Source organism: Acipenser ruthenus, chromosome 9 (genome assembly GCF_902713425.1).
Source record: "Acipenser ruthenus chromosome 9, fAciRut3.2 maternal haplotype, whole genome shotgun sequence".
NCBI classification, from domain to species: domain Eukaryota; kingdom Metazoa; phylum Chordata; class Actinopteri; order Acipenseriformes; family Acipenseridae; genus Acipenser; species Acipenser ruthenus.
The window spans coordinates 13852789-13866762 of NC_081197.1; the positions used below are offsets into that span (position 1 = coordinate 13852789).

At 35.8% G+C, this 13974-nt stretch overlaps 1 protein-coding gene across 1 annotated transcript; it reads left to right on the forward strand.

Moving 5' to 3' along the window:
* Positions 1–10838: 10838 nt before the first annotated feature.
* Positions 10839–12455, forward strand: LOC117406175 (olfactory receptor 1-like). The gene has a single exon (XM_034010079.3). It carries the CDS (start codon positions 10873–10875, stop codon positions 11839–11841), a length of 969 nt encoding a protein of 322 aa, XP_033865970.3. The 5' UTR covers positions 10839–10872; the 3' UTR covers positions 11842–12455.
* Positions 12456–13974: the final 1519 nt, after the last annotated feature.

Here is a 13974-nt window from a genome sequence, read left to right on the forward strand (position 1 = left end):
GAAACTGATAATTTTGCAGTGGTCTCTTAATTTCTTCCAGAGCTGTATATATATATATATATATATATATATATATATATATATATATATATATATATATATATATATGCCTAAGGACAAAGTTATCACTATAAAAGGATGAAAGTAAACTCTGTCCTTCACAATTTTATTCTAAGAAACTTCTGTCCTTCACACTTTTCCATTTATACACACCTCAATAGGTGTCCTTCAGTTTAGTAGAACCCTTTTTCATGACATATCCTCTTAATATATCATGACAGCCCTGTGTATAAAAGATGAACATTTTAGTATGAAGCTTATATTTTATGTAAAAGGCAATGCAAGCAGAAACCTGTTTATATATATAAACCCAATAATTCCTTGTGTATTTGCATGTTGTGACGATTACACATTCAGAGTGGTCTGAGTGCTGTAAAACAGGCAACAAATGTTTAACTGCAGTCGATCTGCATTTATTCATCCATCACAATACTTGTTTAAGGTATACTGTATTTGTAAGTTAAAATGTGTCTTTAAAAAGATTATTCAGAGACATATTTTAGTAATGGAATTTACAATGAAAGTATATCCATGAAAAGTCTTTGACACTGATCTAAATATAGACACCACAGTAACTTGCATAACTGGAAGACAACAGTAAAAAGTGCTAGGTTTAAATAAGCCACCAGAGGGAGCTCATAGGTAAGATTTTTTTTTTCAGGGACACATTCAATGTGATGAGGGAATAGAGACAAAGTGCATTCTGAACAAATATTAATGTTTCTTGCATGTCAAGGAACAGAATGAAGTCTAGTAATGCTGCCGTGTCTTTATATCAGGGATGGGCAACTCCAGCCCTTCCTGTCCAGCCTTGATCTTCTTTTTTATTAAACAAATGTAACCTTTATTTACATCCTAAAGCAGTTCAGTTATTTAATTATACCTCATAATCCTGTAGAATGGACCAGATTTGACGGTCACTGCAAATATTTAATGACGGCATTGTAATTTAATTCAATTTAATTTAACATTGAGGATAAGAGCCCATTTACAGTTACATTCTGAATGGAGTCCCGGAATACAGAACCTCACAGCTCCTGTCAAGGTTTCTGTTGTTGACTTTTTTAAATAAATGATCATGGTTGTACAAGCCAAAGTTTTCCCACAGGGCATATGATTCTGAAGAGGCCCTTTGAGATCAATGGTGAGTCAGCACACATGAGGGGTTTTACTGACCTGTAAGCTGCCATGGGTGTTTTCTATAGTATTTTAGGTGATGTTGTTCTGTTGTCTCAGGTATGAATGGGTTTGGTGTGGGGCTTTCTACCTAGCAGCAGAATGTCACTCAGACGAGTGAAGCTAATTAGAGGGAATGTATGGTCCTGGGGTGTCATTTTATGTTAATCTGGTAACAATTGTCATTAATAATTACAACTGATATACAATATTTGGGATAATTACATGACCCTAGCTTCAATTATAATCTTCACATTTAACTATTAACAATTATTATTGTGTAGCAAAGGTAATTACCTTATTAATTACTCTATAATCACTGATAATTATTACCCAGGCTAATATAGCGTGTGACTGAATTCTGGAATGAAGAATTGAGTGCTTAATGGCAATGAACTGTACGTGTGTTGACACCAAGATAGGAAAAAAAGTGTACAACAAGAGAAGAAGAATTCATATGAGAAGCTTCTGACACTAATAGGGAAAAAAGTCTTCATAAATGTTGAGGTAAACCAATAAGTCAAGTAGACAAATAGCATGCAAATATGATGTAACTTCTGGTAACTTCTGTGTATTATATAAAACTTATCAAACTAAATAAGTTGCTAATCAGGTGTCAGATGAATACATACAACATTAGCTTGGTTCCCGTGAGTGAAATGTTTTGTTACAAAGCCTCATTAGGACATTATATTTTGTTTAATCTCCACAGATACAGATACCTGAAAATCCCCAACATCCCACCCAGTGCAGCCTCAGTGGAACTCCTTTGTGATGGCTTGTTAATTGGATGCACTGAAATGATGTCAGACGTGGGAAGCTATTGAGGTTTGTGCTGAACAGTACTTTTTGCATTTTGTTTTAACAATATACGTTTTCTATTAAACTAATATATTAAAAAGTGTCCTTAAAAAATATACCAACCATTAAAACAGTTACAAATATTGTTAGAAAAAGGTATGTCTTATAAGGTGCGTGGGTCTGTCTACAAAATACATTAGAACTCCCTTTTTCTGAACACCCTTAATCCAAACTGACTGTATTCCAAATTAAAGACTTCTCACCAGTCTCGACACCTTAGTAGGTCACAATGAAACAGAGTGTGTGGTTGCTTGTCGTTTACTTTTTTCTGGGGTTACTGTCTAGTAAATTTAGGCGACCATAAAGAAAAGCTTTTACTGTACTTCTCTTCCAGACTTTTTTTTTTTTTTTTTATACCGTAGTTGTGTTTTTCCACAAGCTTGACTGAAACAACATGCATGCAGCTTTGTTTTTCTTATGTTATTTTAAGCATGTCTTCACTGACAGGAGACTCTCAAGATTTGATTCTGTCGTTGTTTAATTACTACAAGGTTTTAATGAGATTGCAACTGTTGCCTGACACCTAATTAACCCCCAGATGATCTACCACACAGAGAGCGAGTGTTTTGACATCTCAGAGACTGGGCACACTGCCATTATCTTTTGCGCTGGTTCAGAATTGTCTAAGATCAAAACTCCTCCAGTATAGCCAGGACCCGGCTCTTTCCAAATGTATTTGTAAGCAGAGACCCTAGCACAGGGGTTCCCCAACTTTTTTTTTACCTGAGGCCCTGTTCAGCTGCATTAGGCACTGCAGCCCACTATTAGCACTTCCTAAGAACAATGACAAATAAAAAAATTAAAAAACCCTGTAACACTATAAATCATTTGTTATTATATATATAAAAAATACATAGAATGATGCTGCTTCCACGGCCCACTCAGGGCTGCGTCGCAGCCCACTGTTCCCACAGTTTGGGAACCCCTGCCTTAGCAGATATTTGTGAGAACAGCTGCACTATAGGTATAAAATGGTATAGGTGCAAATATAGATATGCTGTACTAATTAATATTAATCCCCATGTAGGTTTAAGGCTTGTAATGCTCCCAGAAGCAAGTTAAAAATAATTAATATTTCATTAATTAAATCTAGTCCTAATCACAGTTAACGTTCCCAAAAGTAACCAAACACTGAGTTCAGTTGTATACTATATTACCAGGGGTTCATCTGTGTCGTATCACACCGGATCCAAGATCTGGTACCTTTTTGTCTGATGAGCGAAAATTAAACAGTTTTCAAATTATGAACCCTATATGCACAATATACATACAAAAAGCTTTCTTGTTCCCTGAATGAAATTACAAACGAGTACTCTAACGATATATTTTAGGGGGTGATGTCTGTAAGTAAGAAAACGACTAGGTTTTTTTTACACCCCAAAAGGCAAAACACCAAAAAATGCATTAACAACAGTTCTCTCGTTCATCAAATTACAACCCACCACTGGCATTGTTCAAACCTAAAGATTCTGTTAAAACACGGCTGTGCAAAGGTGGGTGTGCAGCGACCAACACCAACAATAAGGCATGAAACTCCGATCCATAAAATGATGAGAACATGGAGCATATACGGGAGCTACTGGTCAGTACATTAGGTCTGTAATCAAAATGCTATCCTCCTTCCTTAATTATAAGATCCAGTACCTTTTTGTTTACAAATGAACCCCTGCATATTACAATACCTATGGTAAAGAATGTACTGGTCACAGAGGCTTTTTTTTTTTTTTTATGATTATTCTATCCTCTCTCCAGTGTGAGCCACACTGTTCAATTTGTTTTTAAACTTGCTAACATTCATGTGAAGTTTCAAGAACTGGAATTTCATGAAGTATTGACTTGCTCTGGACAGATTTCATACTAACAAAGTAATGTGATTCTAAGCATTTAAAGAATGGTATTTTGGGGAGTTGCTTTGAAGGCAATACAATGCAGTATTCTAAGTCTCATCAATGTGTTGTACTCTACACTCTGGACTATATAACCAAGCATGTAATTGCTTACCCACAACGTGTGCTTGATGTCAGCGGTGAGGTGTTTCTCTTGGAGGGCCAGTTCTAGTTCTATACCACGTTTTTGTGACCGGCATGTACAACTCTACATTTGCGGGTCTATTTATAACTCTGGAAGGCTGAACAAATGCTGTAGCATATTTTAGGATTATTGCCAATCAAGACCACCCAACAATGGATGAATTTGGGATGAATTTGAATGATCCAATCCTCATCATGATCCTCTGTCTTAACCCCTAAGTACAGTGTTTCCTATCAGCTAGAGGTGTTCCGAGTACTTGGATTATATCAGTATCCCTTATAAGCCCTTTTTCTGTGTAGAAAATATAAAACAAGCGCCAGTGATGTCTTCCGAGTAGAGCCCATATGAGTATGACATGCCCAAGTACTAATACGAGTAATGGGTCCCCTACACCTGACTAACCTATTTTAGATGTCAGCATTATAACTCTGTCCATTGTAAAGGAATAATTCAGAATGGTTGTACAATTGGTATAAAAAGAGGGTGGATTTGTAGCAGCTGGGTCTTGTAGTTCTATCGTAGACAATTGGCTTCTAATTATTTGCAACAAACAGAAACTTGAAATACATGTGTGCACACCTCTATCATGGTAATTGAATGCACATGAGATGCATTGTATTGAATATGAGGCCAATGGAATAGGCTCACACAAAAGTTATCCCTACCCCACTGTGACAGGGCACGTTTACCCAGTCTAGTCCTAAATCTGAAGGTACTGGAACGCCACTAAAATATAGATTTTCTTAAACAATTCCTATACGGATTCACATTTTATTTGTAACACATATAATAGGTAATGCATTTATCTAATTTCTTCAAGTATTTCCAAAGTGTCTTTCTCCATCTTACACACAATTTATTTACTGTACATGTCTGTGTGTTAATGGCTTAGTTTGTGTTTTTGTCCACAGTTGTACAGGATACACTGTTGCTGTCATCTTCATCAGCATTTTTAGCCTTAAAGAAGTGGTTCGTAATAGAAGAAGTTCCTAATGCTCTTTTCATTGCATCATTAGTACTACTGACTGAATTAGACAGTTGTGTGGGAGATGTGAGTCATGTGACTCAGCTTACCTATTATGTGAGTTCCGGCTTGACTACACCACTGCTGCCTATAGAAATTACCGGAACGGCTTTCCAGCACGTTCCAGTTTGACTACACCACTGCTCTTACGATACACAGAGGACCACTTGGCGTCCTCTAAACCAGTGGTGTTCAGCCTTTTCATCTCAAGTACCAGTGTTTCCAGCAGGAATCACCAGGTGTACCAGTAACTATGTTCAATCTTAAACAGCTGTTGTGTCTGTACTCACTTGTTTGTTGCCTCATTCTGCTGAATGGTTAATCTATGCAGCTGATGACTGCAATGAACTCAGCGTGTTTATATTTGAAATATTTTGCAAGTTTTGTGTATGAAATTGGCGACCGCACCTTTAATTGTGTACAGTTGTAATATGAAAAACAGCATGCTGCAGCTCCCATGCTCAGTGTTAGTGAAGTCCTGATCTGACAGCATGTAACACAACTGTTATGCTTACATACCATTTATTTTTCAGTAAAAACAAGTTTAAATTGCAGTGAGTTTGTTCTACTATATTCGTGATATTCAATACACCACAGCAAGCACATTGTCATATAGTTTAGATATTTTCATTAACACAACCTGAGAGCTAAATTTAGTGAATGGCATTTTTTTTTTTTTTTTTTTTTTGTTTACTGCAGTCATGAAAGCTGCAGTATACAGTACACTTCCTAATTACAATCCCAAGTATTTCTGCGTGTTCTGCTTTCGAATTTTGTTCCCTGCAACAGCTGACCCTGCTTTAGTACAAAACTCACGCAACATTACTGTTTTACATAATGGTAACGGTACTCTTAAATTACCATGCCTGCTTTTTTGGCTGAAGAGATATTATCAGATCATCGTCTAACTGGGGAATCTTGCGCAATTAAATCATCCTTAAACTCCTGACGGTAAACAGTGTAACTAAATCTATTATGTCTTGGATGCAATACGCAACAGACGAAAAAATCTGTTCATGTTGACTCAAAACTTTATTCAGGCACTCTGATTTGACTGGTGAAAGATAACGTTGGTTTACAGGCGTTCAGAAAAAAACTTTTTTCATGCTTGATACAGTAACCTTTTCACTTTCTTTTTAGTTTAATTGTTGAGCTTTTTGCTGTGTTACAGCCCTTCATTAATTATTTCCTTAAGTTTACAGGGCATTTTGTGAAATATACAAACCTTAAGTGTATTTTTATTTATTTTTTATTTTTTAATTTAAAATTTCTCTGTGATTCAGTGGTACAAACAGATTGATACATTACGATGGTGTGACTGAAGGAGTATTGTGGTTGAGGAATCATCTTCATAAAGAACAACTGCTGGTGTGTACCAGTTACAAGCCCGTCACAGGTTGAAAACCACTGCTCTAAACAATACAGCTATGTTACTCATGTATCAATAATAGAGGTTTTAATCTTTAATAATTTTTTATCGATCGATTAATCATCCAATCTATGCAATCGATTAATCGATTGGTCACACCTGTTTGCTAGTGGTATGAAATTATATTGAAAGATAATTACAAATAATAAAATGTTTATTGTGAGTAAAATAATGGACAAAACAAAAAAAAGTTTATTTTTGTTATATGGAAAACAAAATTAACTGGTGTGAGGGAGAGAGTGCTGGATCAAACAAAAATAATATTCTTCTGTGTGCCTTCTCAGTCCTCTGTGGATTGGACACCGTACACAAAAAAAAGAAATATAAAAAGTTTAACAAAACACAAAACAATACCACACCTCCCCGCTGTGGCACAAGCACTCCTTACTTTCCCCCTCCAGCCTCGTAACCCCGTCTGTATTTCAAAGACCAACCTGAAACACAGTAGCGCGTACCCCTTTAGTATGCAGAACCCCACCCCTGTATTCAGTGGAACACCAATCCCAAACTGACAAGTGTTGCTACAATTCACTTAACTCAAGTGACGGGGATCTGTATACTCGCACTTTCACCCCTCACCAAGGTGACGACCCTCATAAAGGTGACTGTCATGGTCATGTGATCTTGGTAAGGGAAGTCCTGAGTTAACTTGGTGCCCTCTACTGTCGGGATGCTCAATTACAGACCGAAACCCCTTTGACTCATCACATACATATATTTACTTACATGTAATTTGACAGTTTGAAAATATCTGATTCCAAAGTGAGTCATTTAAAATATGTAACATCACTGAGAGGGGCACTTAGTGTCTAACGTTTTGGCAAGGCAGAGAGCAAATACATCACAGCCTGCTTAAAGGAAACTTGTAAGAAAAGTAAGAAAGACATGGAAAAATGCTGTCAATCCAATGTATTTAACATTATTATTATTTCTTTATTCAGCAGATGCCTTTATCCAAGGCGACTTACAGAGACTAGGGTGTGTGAACTGTGCATCAGCTGCAGAGTCACTTACAGCTACGTCTCACCTGAAAGACAGAGCACATGGAGGTTAAGTGACTTGCTCAGGGTCACACAATGAGTCAGTGGCTGAGATGGGATTTGAACCGGGGGACCTCCTGGTTACAAGCCCTTTTCTTTAACCACTGGACCACACAGTCTAATATAACTATGTTATAGGTATATGTTATAGTTATATTATTCTAATATAACTATAACATATATATATATATATATATATATATATATATATATATATATATATATATATATACAGTCACCGCCAAATTTATTGACACCCTTGATAAAGATGAGCAAAAAAGGCTGTATAAAATAAACAACACAGGTAATGAGCTGTATTTTATGCTCAAAATATATGGGAAAACCATATTCTTTTATTCTAATACAATTGTTCAGAGAAAACGTTTTTTCTATTAACAAGTAATAAAAAATGTTCTCAAAATTATTGGCACCCCTAAAGATTCTTATAAATAAAATTAAACAAAATTACATCTGCATTAACATTCTACTTCTTTTAGTTCATCTCAGTCTTAAGGAACTGCATTGTGTCCTTCCATGACTTCCTGTTTCACTGGATTTTAAAAATGAGGTTAAATATCAAATCCATTTGTCATACATCACCATGGGGAAAGGCAAAGAACTCACACATGAATAGAGACAAATGGTTGTTGACCTTCATAAATCAGGCAGTGGGTACAAACAATAACTAAAAAACTAAATATACCACTTACCACTATTAGGGCAATAATTAAGAAGTTCAAAACCACTGGAACAGTGGTAAACTTGCCTGGTAGAGGACGCAAGTGTATCTTGTCCCCACGCACAGTGAGGCAGATGGTTCAGGAGGCAAAGGGAAATCCAAGGCCCACAGTTGGAGAATTAGAGAACTTGGTTGCATCTTGGGGTCATCAAGTCTCCAAATCTACAATTAGACGCCACCTCCATGCCAATAGGCTATTTGGAAGGGTTGCCAGAAAAAAGCCTTTACTGAGAGCAACCAACAAACGTAAGCGCCTGGAGTTTCCTAAACGGCATTGGCACTTCGATTGGAACCGGGTGCTATGGTCAGATGAGATGAAAATAGAGGTCTTTGGCCACGTACACCAGCGGTGGGTTTGGCGTCGAAAAATGGATGGGTGTGCAGAAAAGAACCTCATACCTACTGTAAAATATGGTGGTGGATCTTTAATTTACCTTCAGACAAAGACTTCCTCTGCTGCACTTTCAAAGCAAAAAGATCACTAGGTTTACAATTAAACATAGTTTTAAGAAATGCTATCACACAACATGAACACAAATAATGCAGGGGCCAGTAAACAAAAAAAAAAAACAACTGTGTGAGGGCACAGAGCTGCATCAGTGCAGAGCCATGATTGTAGAAAGTGTCTTACTTCTCAGGCATTTCACAACACACTACCCTGACTAATTAATATAGTACATTGTCAAAATAGTAGTGCAGATAGAAACACTACAATCATTAAAGCCTTTCCTTGTGCTATCTGAGCCTAAAGCATCAAATGCTGTGTTGGAAAATATTTAGAACATACAGTAGTAGGGATAGCCTTTCCTTAGTAGACAAAAAGCCACAATTAGGTAAGTTTTGTTGTAATGTATCCAGAGACTCCCTCTCTGTCTCTATACTGTACTACCAGTTCATTAAAGTTTACCAGTCTCACTCTTGAGGATGAGAAGTACTAGCATGATCCTTTACAAACACCCCACTCACACCCCTTTGGGAAAACAAGACAAACTGAATAAAAAGAGAAGGAATAGCCGACAGGGTATAGACTGCTTCAACATTTCAACTATAGTGTAGTCATTGAAATATCTGCATATTACACATTCAAGTATAAACTACCAGTAAAAAAACTAAATATCTTTAACAGAATATAAGGGGGACCAGTGATAATACATTAAAGCTACTGAGAGGTAAGAGAATCGATTTTAAAACCTTTGTTAAGCAAAAGAACCCGAAGAATAGGGCTATACTGTTTGGTTTAATGTCCCGAAGGTAAGGGCATTTAACATAAGGGGAAGGGCCTTATCAGGCTGTAAAGGGTTCTGAGGGTTCTCTGCTATTAGAAAATAGATATGTTACAAGAATAACATTTACAGTTTTTCTGTTTGTTTTTTTCGTGATTTTATGCAGCACTAGTTGTTGTTGCTAATGAATGCAAACTATTATCTGGCTATTCCATGAGTAATGCGGTTTGCTTAGAATTCTGGCTGCGTTCTGGAGTAGCCTTCACTCAGGCTTCATTATCCCAGCGGTGGACTATGTCACGTTGTGGATATTTCCAATAGCCTAAATAATACCTCAATACTAAAACAACATCTTTTACTTACGTGGAGCTGTTCTTCAGTTCAGGTACCTCGTACAGAACTGCTTCTAAAACATGTAAAAGATCAAGTTCAGCTAACATATTTTTTTTTTTTATTAGGTTTTGAGTGCAGGTTCGTATATGTGTGTAAGTTTCAGTATTTAGGTTACCATTAGGTCAGAACATTTATTATATTAAAAATATCAAGTAGTCTGCGTGTTAATGCTGATCACGCTGTTTGTTCAAGAACTTGTTCACAGTGTGTTCATTAAGTTTATTCAAAGCCTCCTTCCTGGCTTTGTTAGAGAAGAGAGCACCGTCCTGTGTTGTTACTGTGATATGCTGAAATAAAGTTGCTGAAAGTAATCAGACTGCATCCAATTGTTGGAATTCTTCAACTTGTCATTGAAACACAATTCTCAATTTTCTTAATTGTTATTTATTTGCTATACTAAATTTAAAAAGATAGATTGAACATAGAGGCCAGTCTACATTGACAGACACCATTCAGAGGGTGCGTACAAGAACAAAGGTTTTTTTTTTTCTTCAAGCATAAAAAAGGTAAAATACACGAATACTGTATTTACATATTTGCTGGCAGTTTGATTTGGAACAGAGATTAAACATAGTTTGAAAGATAACATTCACAGTCCTTTACCAGAGATTAAAGCTCTCATATTGACCAATCAGGTTAAAGGAAATCTCTGATCCATTTTCTAATGTTCCTTTAAAAGTTCTGATACTTTTCCTTGAAATGCAGTCGATACCATTACAATAAATCTTGTAATATATACATATTTAAGTAGTCATACATGTGGGCTTCTATTTGTTCATCACTTCATTAGTGTATTGTTAATAGTCTGGAAATGAAACAGCTTCTTCCTAATCATTTTCTTATTTTTAGGTGACCAAGAGAAGATACTGGTACTCAAGAATCTTTGACTCTCTGCAATGTCTCCCAATTCAACAACAATGTCTGTGAATGTTACCTCTGGTAGACCACTGTTTTATATTAATGGGTTTTCTAATATGTTGTATGCAAACTATTATTTTATTTTCTTGTCTGTTGTTTATGTTTTAACAATATTAGCCAATGCATTTCTAATGCTAATAATATGTGTAGAACAAAGTTTACATAACCCCAAATATGTTGCTGTTTTTCATTTAGCTGTAGTTGATACCTGTTGTAGTACAGCGGTAATCCCAAATCTAATTAAAACATTCATTTTCAACTCCCAGTTTATTGTGTTCGAGGCCTGCCTTGCTAATATGTTTTTTGTGCATTTCTTTAATGGATTGCAGTCACTTTCTCTTGTGCTGTTGGCATATGACAGAGTAATTGCCATATGTTTCCCATTGCATTATCACACAATTAATACAAATACTACAATGATTATAATTATAGTTGTAATTTGGGTAATTCTCTCAGTTTTGTTTCTTGTCCTGGTCCTTTTAGTTTCACGGCTGTCCTTCTGTAACTCTACAGTGATTGACAGTTATTTTTGTGACCATGGACCTGTTTACAAACTGGCCTGTAATGACACATCAACCAATTATATTTTTGCTGTAGTCTTGATTGCATTATTTTTAATTTTACCAATGCTCATCATTATATTGTCATATGCATGCATTCTATTTGAACTTTATAAAATGACATCTAGAGAGGACAAAAGAAAAGCTCTTAAAACATGTACCTCCCATTTAATTTTGGTAGCAATATTGTTTATACCAATATTAGTGACGTATATAGCAGCAATGGTCTCTGGTATTCATCCCAATGCTAGAATCTTAAATAATTCATTGTCTGCTACCATTCCACCCCTCTTGAACCCCATTATTTACACTCTGAAAACAGAGGAAATAATGCAATCGATTAAAAAGTTGTTTAAAAGAAACAAGATTTTCCAGGTAAAAAGTTGATATTAATAGGGCATAACTTTACACCTAATGAGTGTGTCATATTACTGTATATTACAATATATGTAAAAACTTAGGTATATACTGTAAAATGTTAATGGATAAAATGTCCCTACTGCAGATGTTCTTGTGTAATTCTTCTTTTCTTTACTTGTTCTTCACATCCAGTAACTGGAATGAGTGATGATTTGTGAGATGATAACCTGTTGTGTTAGTTTTTATTGCCTTGGGTCTTAGTCATGTTCGCTGAAGCTTCTACATTTTACAATATATTTTAACAGACACATCTATTTTTATTGCAATTTACTCCATGTGTGAAGCAAGTTGAAACTGTGAAATATTTACAGAAAGGAAATATTAGAAGTTCAATTCTTTAAAGTATAACATATTGTAGAAATCTGTGTGTGTCTTGAATTGGCTGTAATACTGAGATGACTTGTGAGTGTAACAGTTCTTGGATCAAACTACAATGTTTTTATTAAACAGCGACCCACTTAATTGTATTCAATTGAATCAATGTTCCTTTCACCAATATTGTAAACATCTGACAGTAATATTATATTAAACTTGTGTGAATAGTTACTTCCAATTGCTTGAATTACTTGAGCTATAAAACTTCTTATTTTAACAATTGATGTAATAATGCAATTTATGAAACTTGGTAGACCTGTATATGTGTAATATTAAAAATACAATTGTGTGAATATTTGATGAATTGAACTCATTTTTATTGTACCAGTTTCTTGAGGCAGCAAGCAGTTTATTTTTGACACTGCTATGGAAAACAATACCATTAACACATCACCTTTTTGTAATATTTGCATTGTTAAAAACTGCATCAACATTTAAAACATGTACCTCACATGTAACCCTTTCCAGCCCACATTTACTTCTAAGGCTCAGAATATTAAGCAATTCATAAAATTACAAAAGCACAAACACTGCAAGTTGGGGCATGTGATTTATTCCGAGCTGTGCACTGACTACACACCTGTTAACAATATGAAGTTAATCCTGTAGAGCTCTACAAGCATGTCATGCATGTGTGCCCCTCCCATGTGCTGACTGCACTGCTTCACAGCTGCTGGGCCTGGAACCTGTACCTGCTGCTTTTTACCAACAGACCAACATTTCACATCTCAGCTGGTGTAAATAGTTTTTAGAAAACGTTGTCTGATGTAAATACATGTAGATTGACAGAGGAAAAGAAAAACATTAAATCAAACAGTCTCGACCACACAACCGTGCAAATCACCTCCCTCCAATATGTTTTACCATTGGTTAATCACCAGTAAGTGCCTTTATTGCTGCCAGTGATGCCAAATGTATTGAGCATTGACCATGACACCATAACCACAAAACATTGCAATAGGTATAGCTGGGCTAGTAATTAATCTAGGTAACAATACATTATCTGCCAATATCATTGAAGTATAATGCATCTAGTATTCATTCAAATACTAGAATTTTAAATAATTCATTGTCAGCTAACATTTCAACTCTCCTAAACCTAATTATGTATTCTCTAAAACTGAAGAAAAAATTTAATTGTTTATAAGGCCTTACAAAGGTAGCAGTATTTTTCAGGCAGACTAAAACATTGGGGCAGCTATTCAAAACAGATTTGCAAGGCCAGTTGCAAGAAATATTCCCCCCCCCCCCCCCCCCAATTCTTCCCTGAAACTGCTCTACAAACTGTTGCCAATAACAACAACAAAAAAATTACAATGTATTTAGCAAGGCTGAACTCTCCACACAGTTCAATCAATAAAGCCTTTCCTTGTGCTTTCTAAGCCCATTGCATAGAATGCTGTGTTGGAAAATATTTAGAACATACAGTGGAAGAGATAGCCTTTCCTTTGCGACATGACGACAATTAGTTCAGTGAAATGGGAGTGTTTCTGTAATATCATGTTTCTATTTTGCAGTTATTGTTGTAATATATCCACCGAGACTTTATCTATAGTGCAAATTATAAGCTACCAGTTAATTAAACAATCATCACTCTTGAGGATGCTGTAACTACTGTAAGAATTATTACTGGAAATGTTTAGTATGGTAATTAATATACTCCTAGTGTTAATTCAGTAGTATTTGACTGGCTATGCCTGAGGGACTTGGGGATTGATTAGTTTA

What these genes read in the sequence shown, in the direction of transcription:
- LOC117406175 (XM_034010079.3), top strand. Translation starts at nt 10,873, where the DNA reads ATGTCTCCCAATTCAACAACAATGTCTGTGAATGTTACCTCTGGTAGA.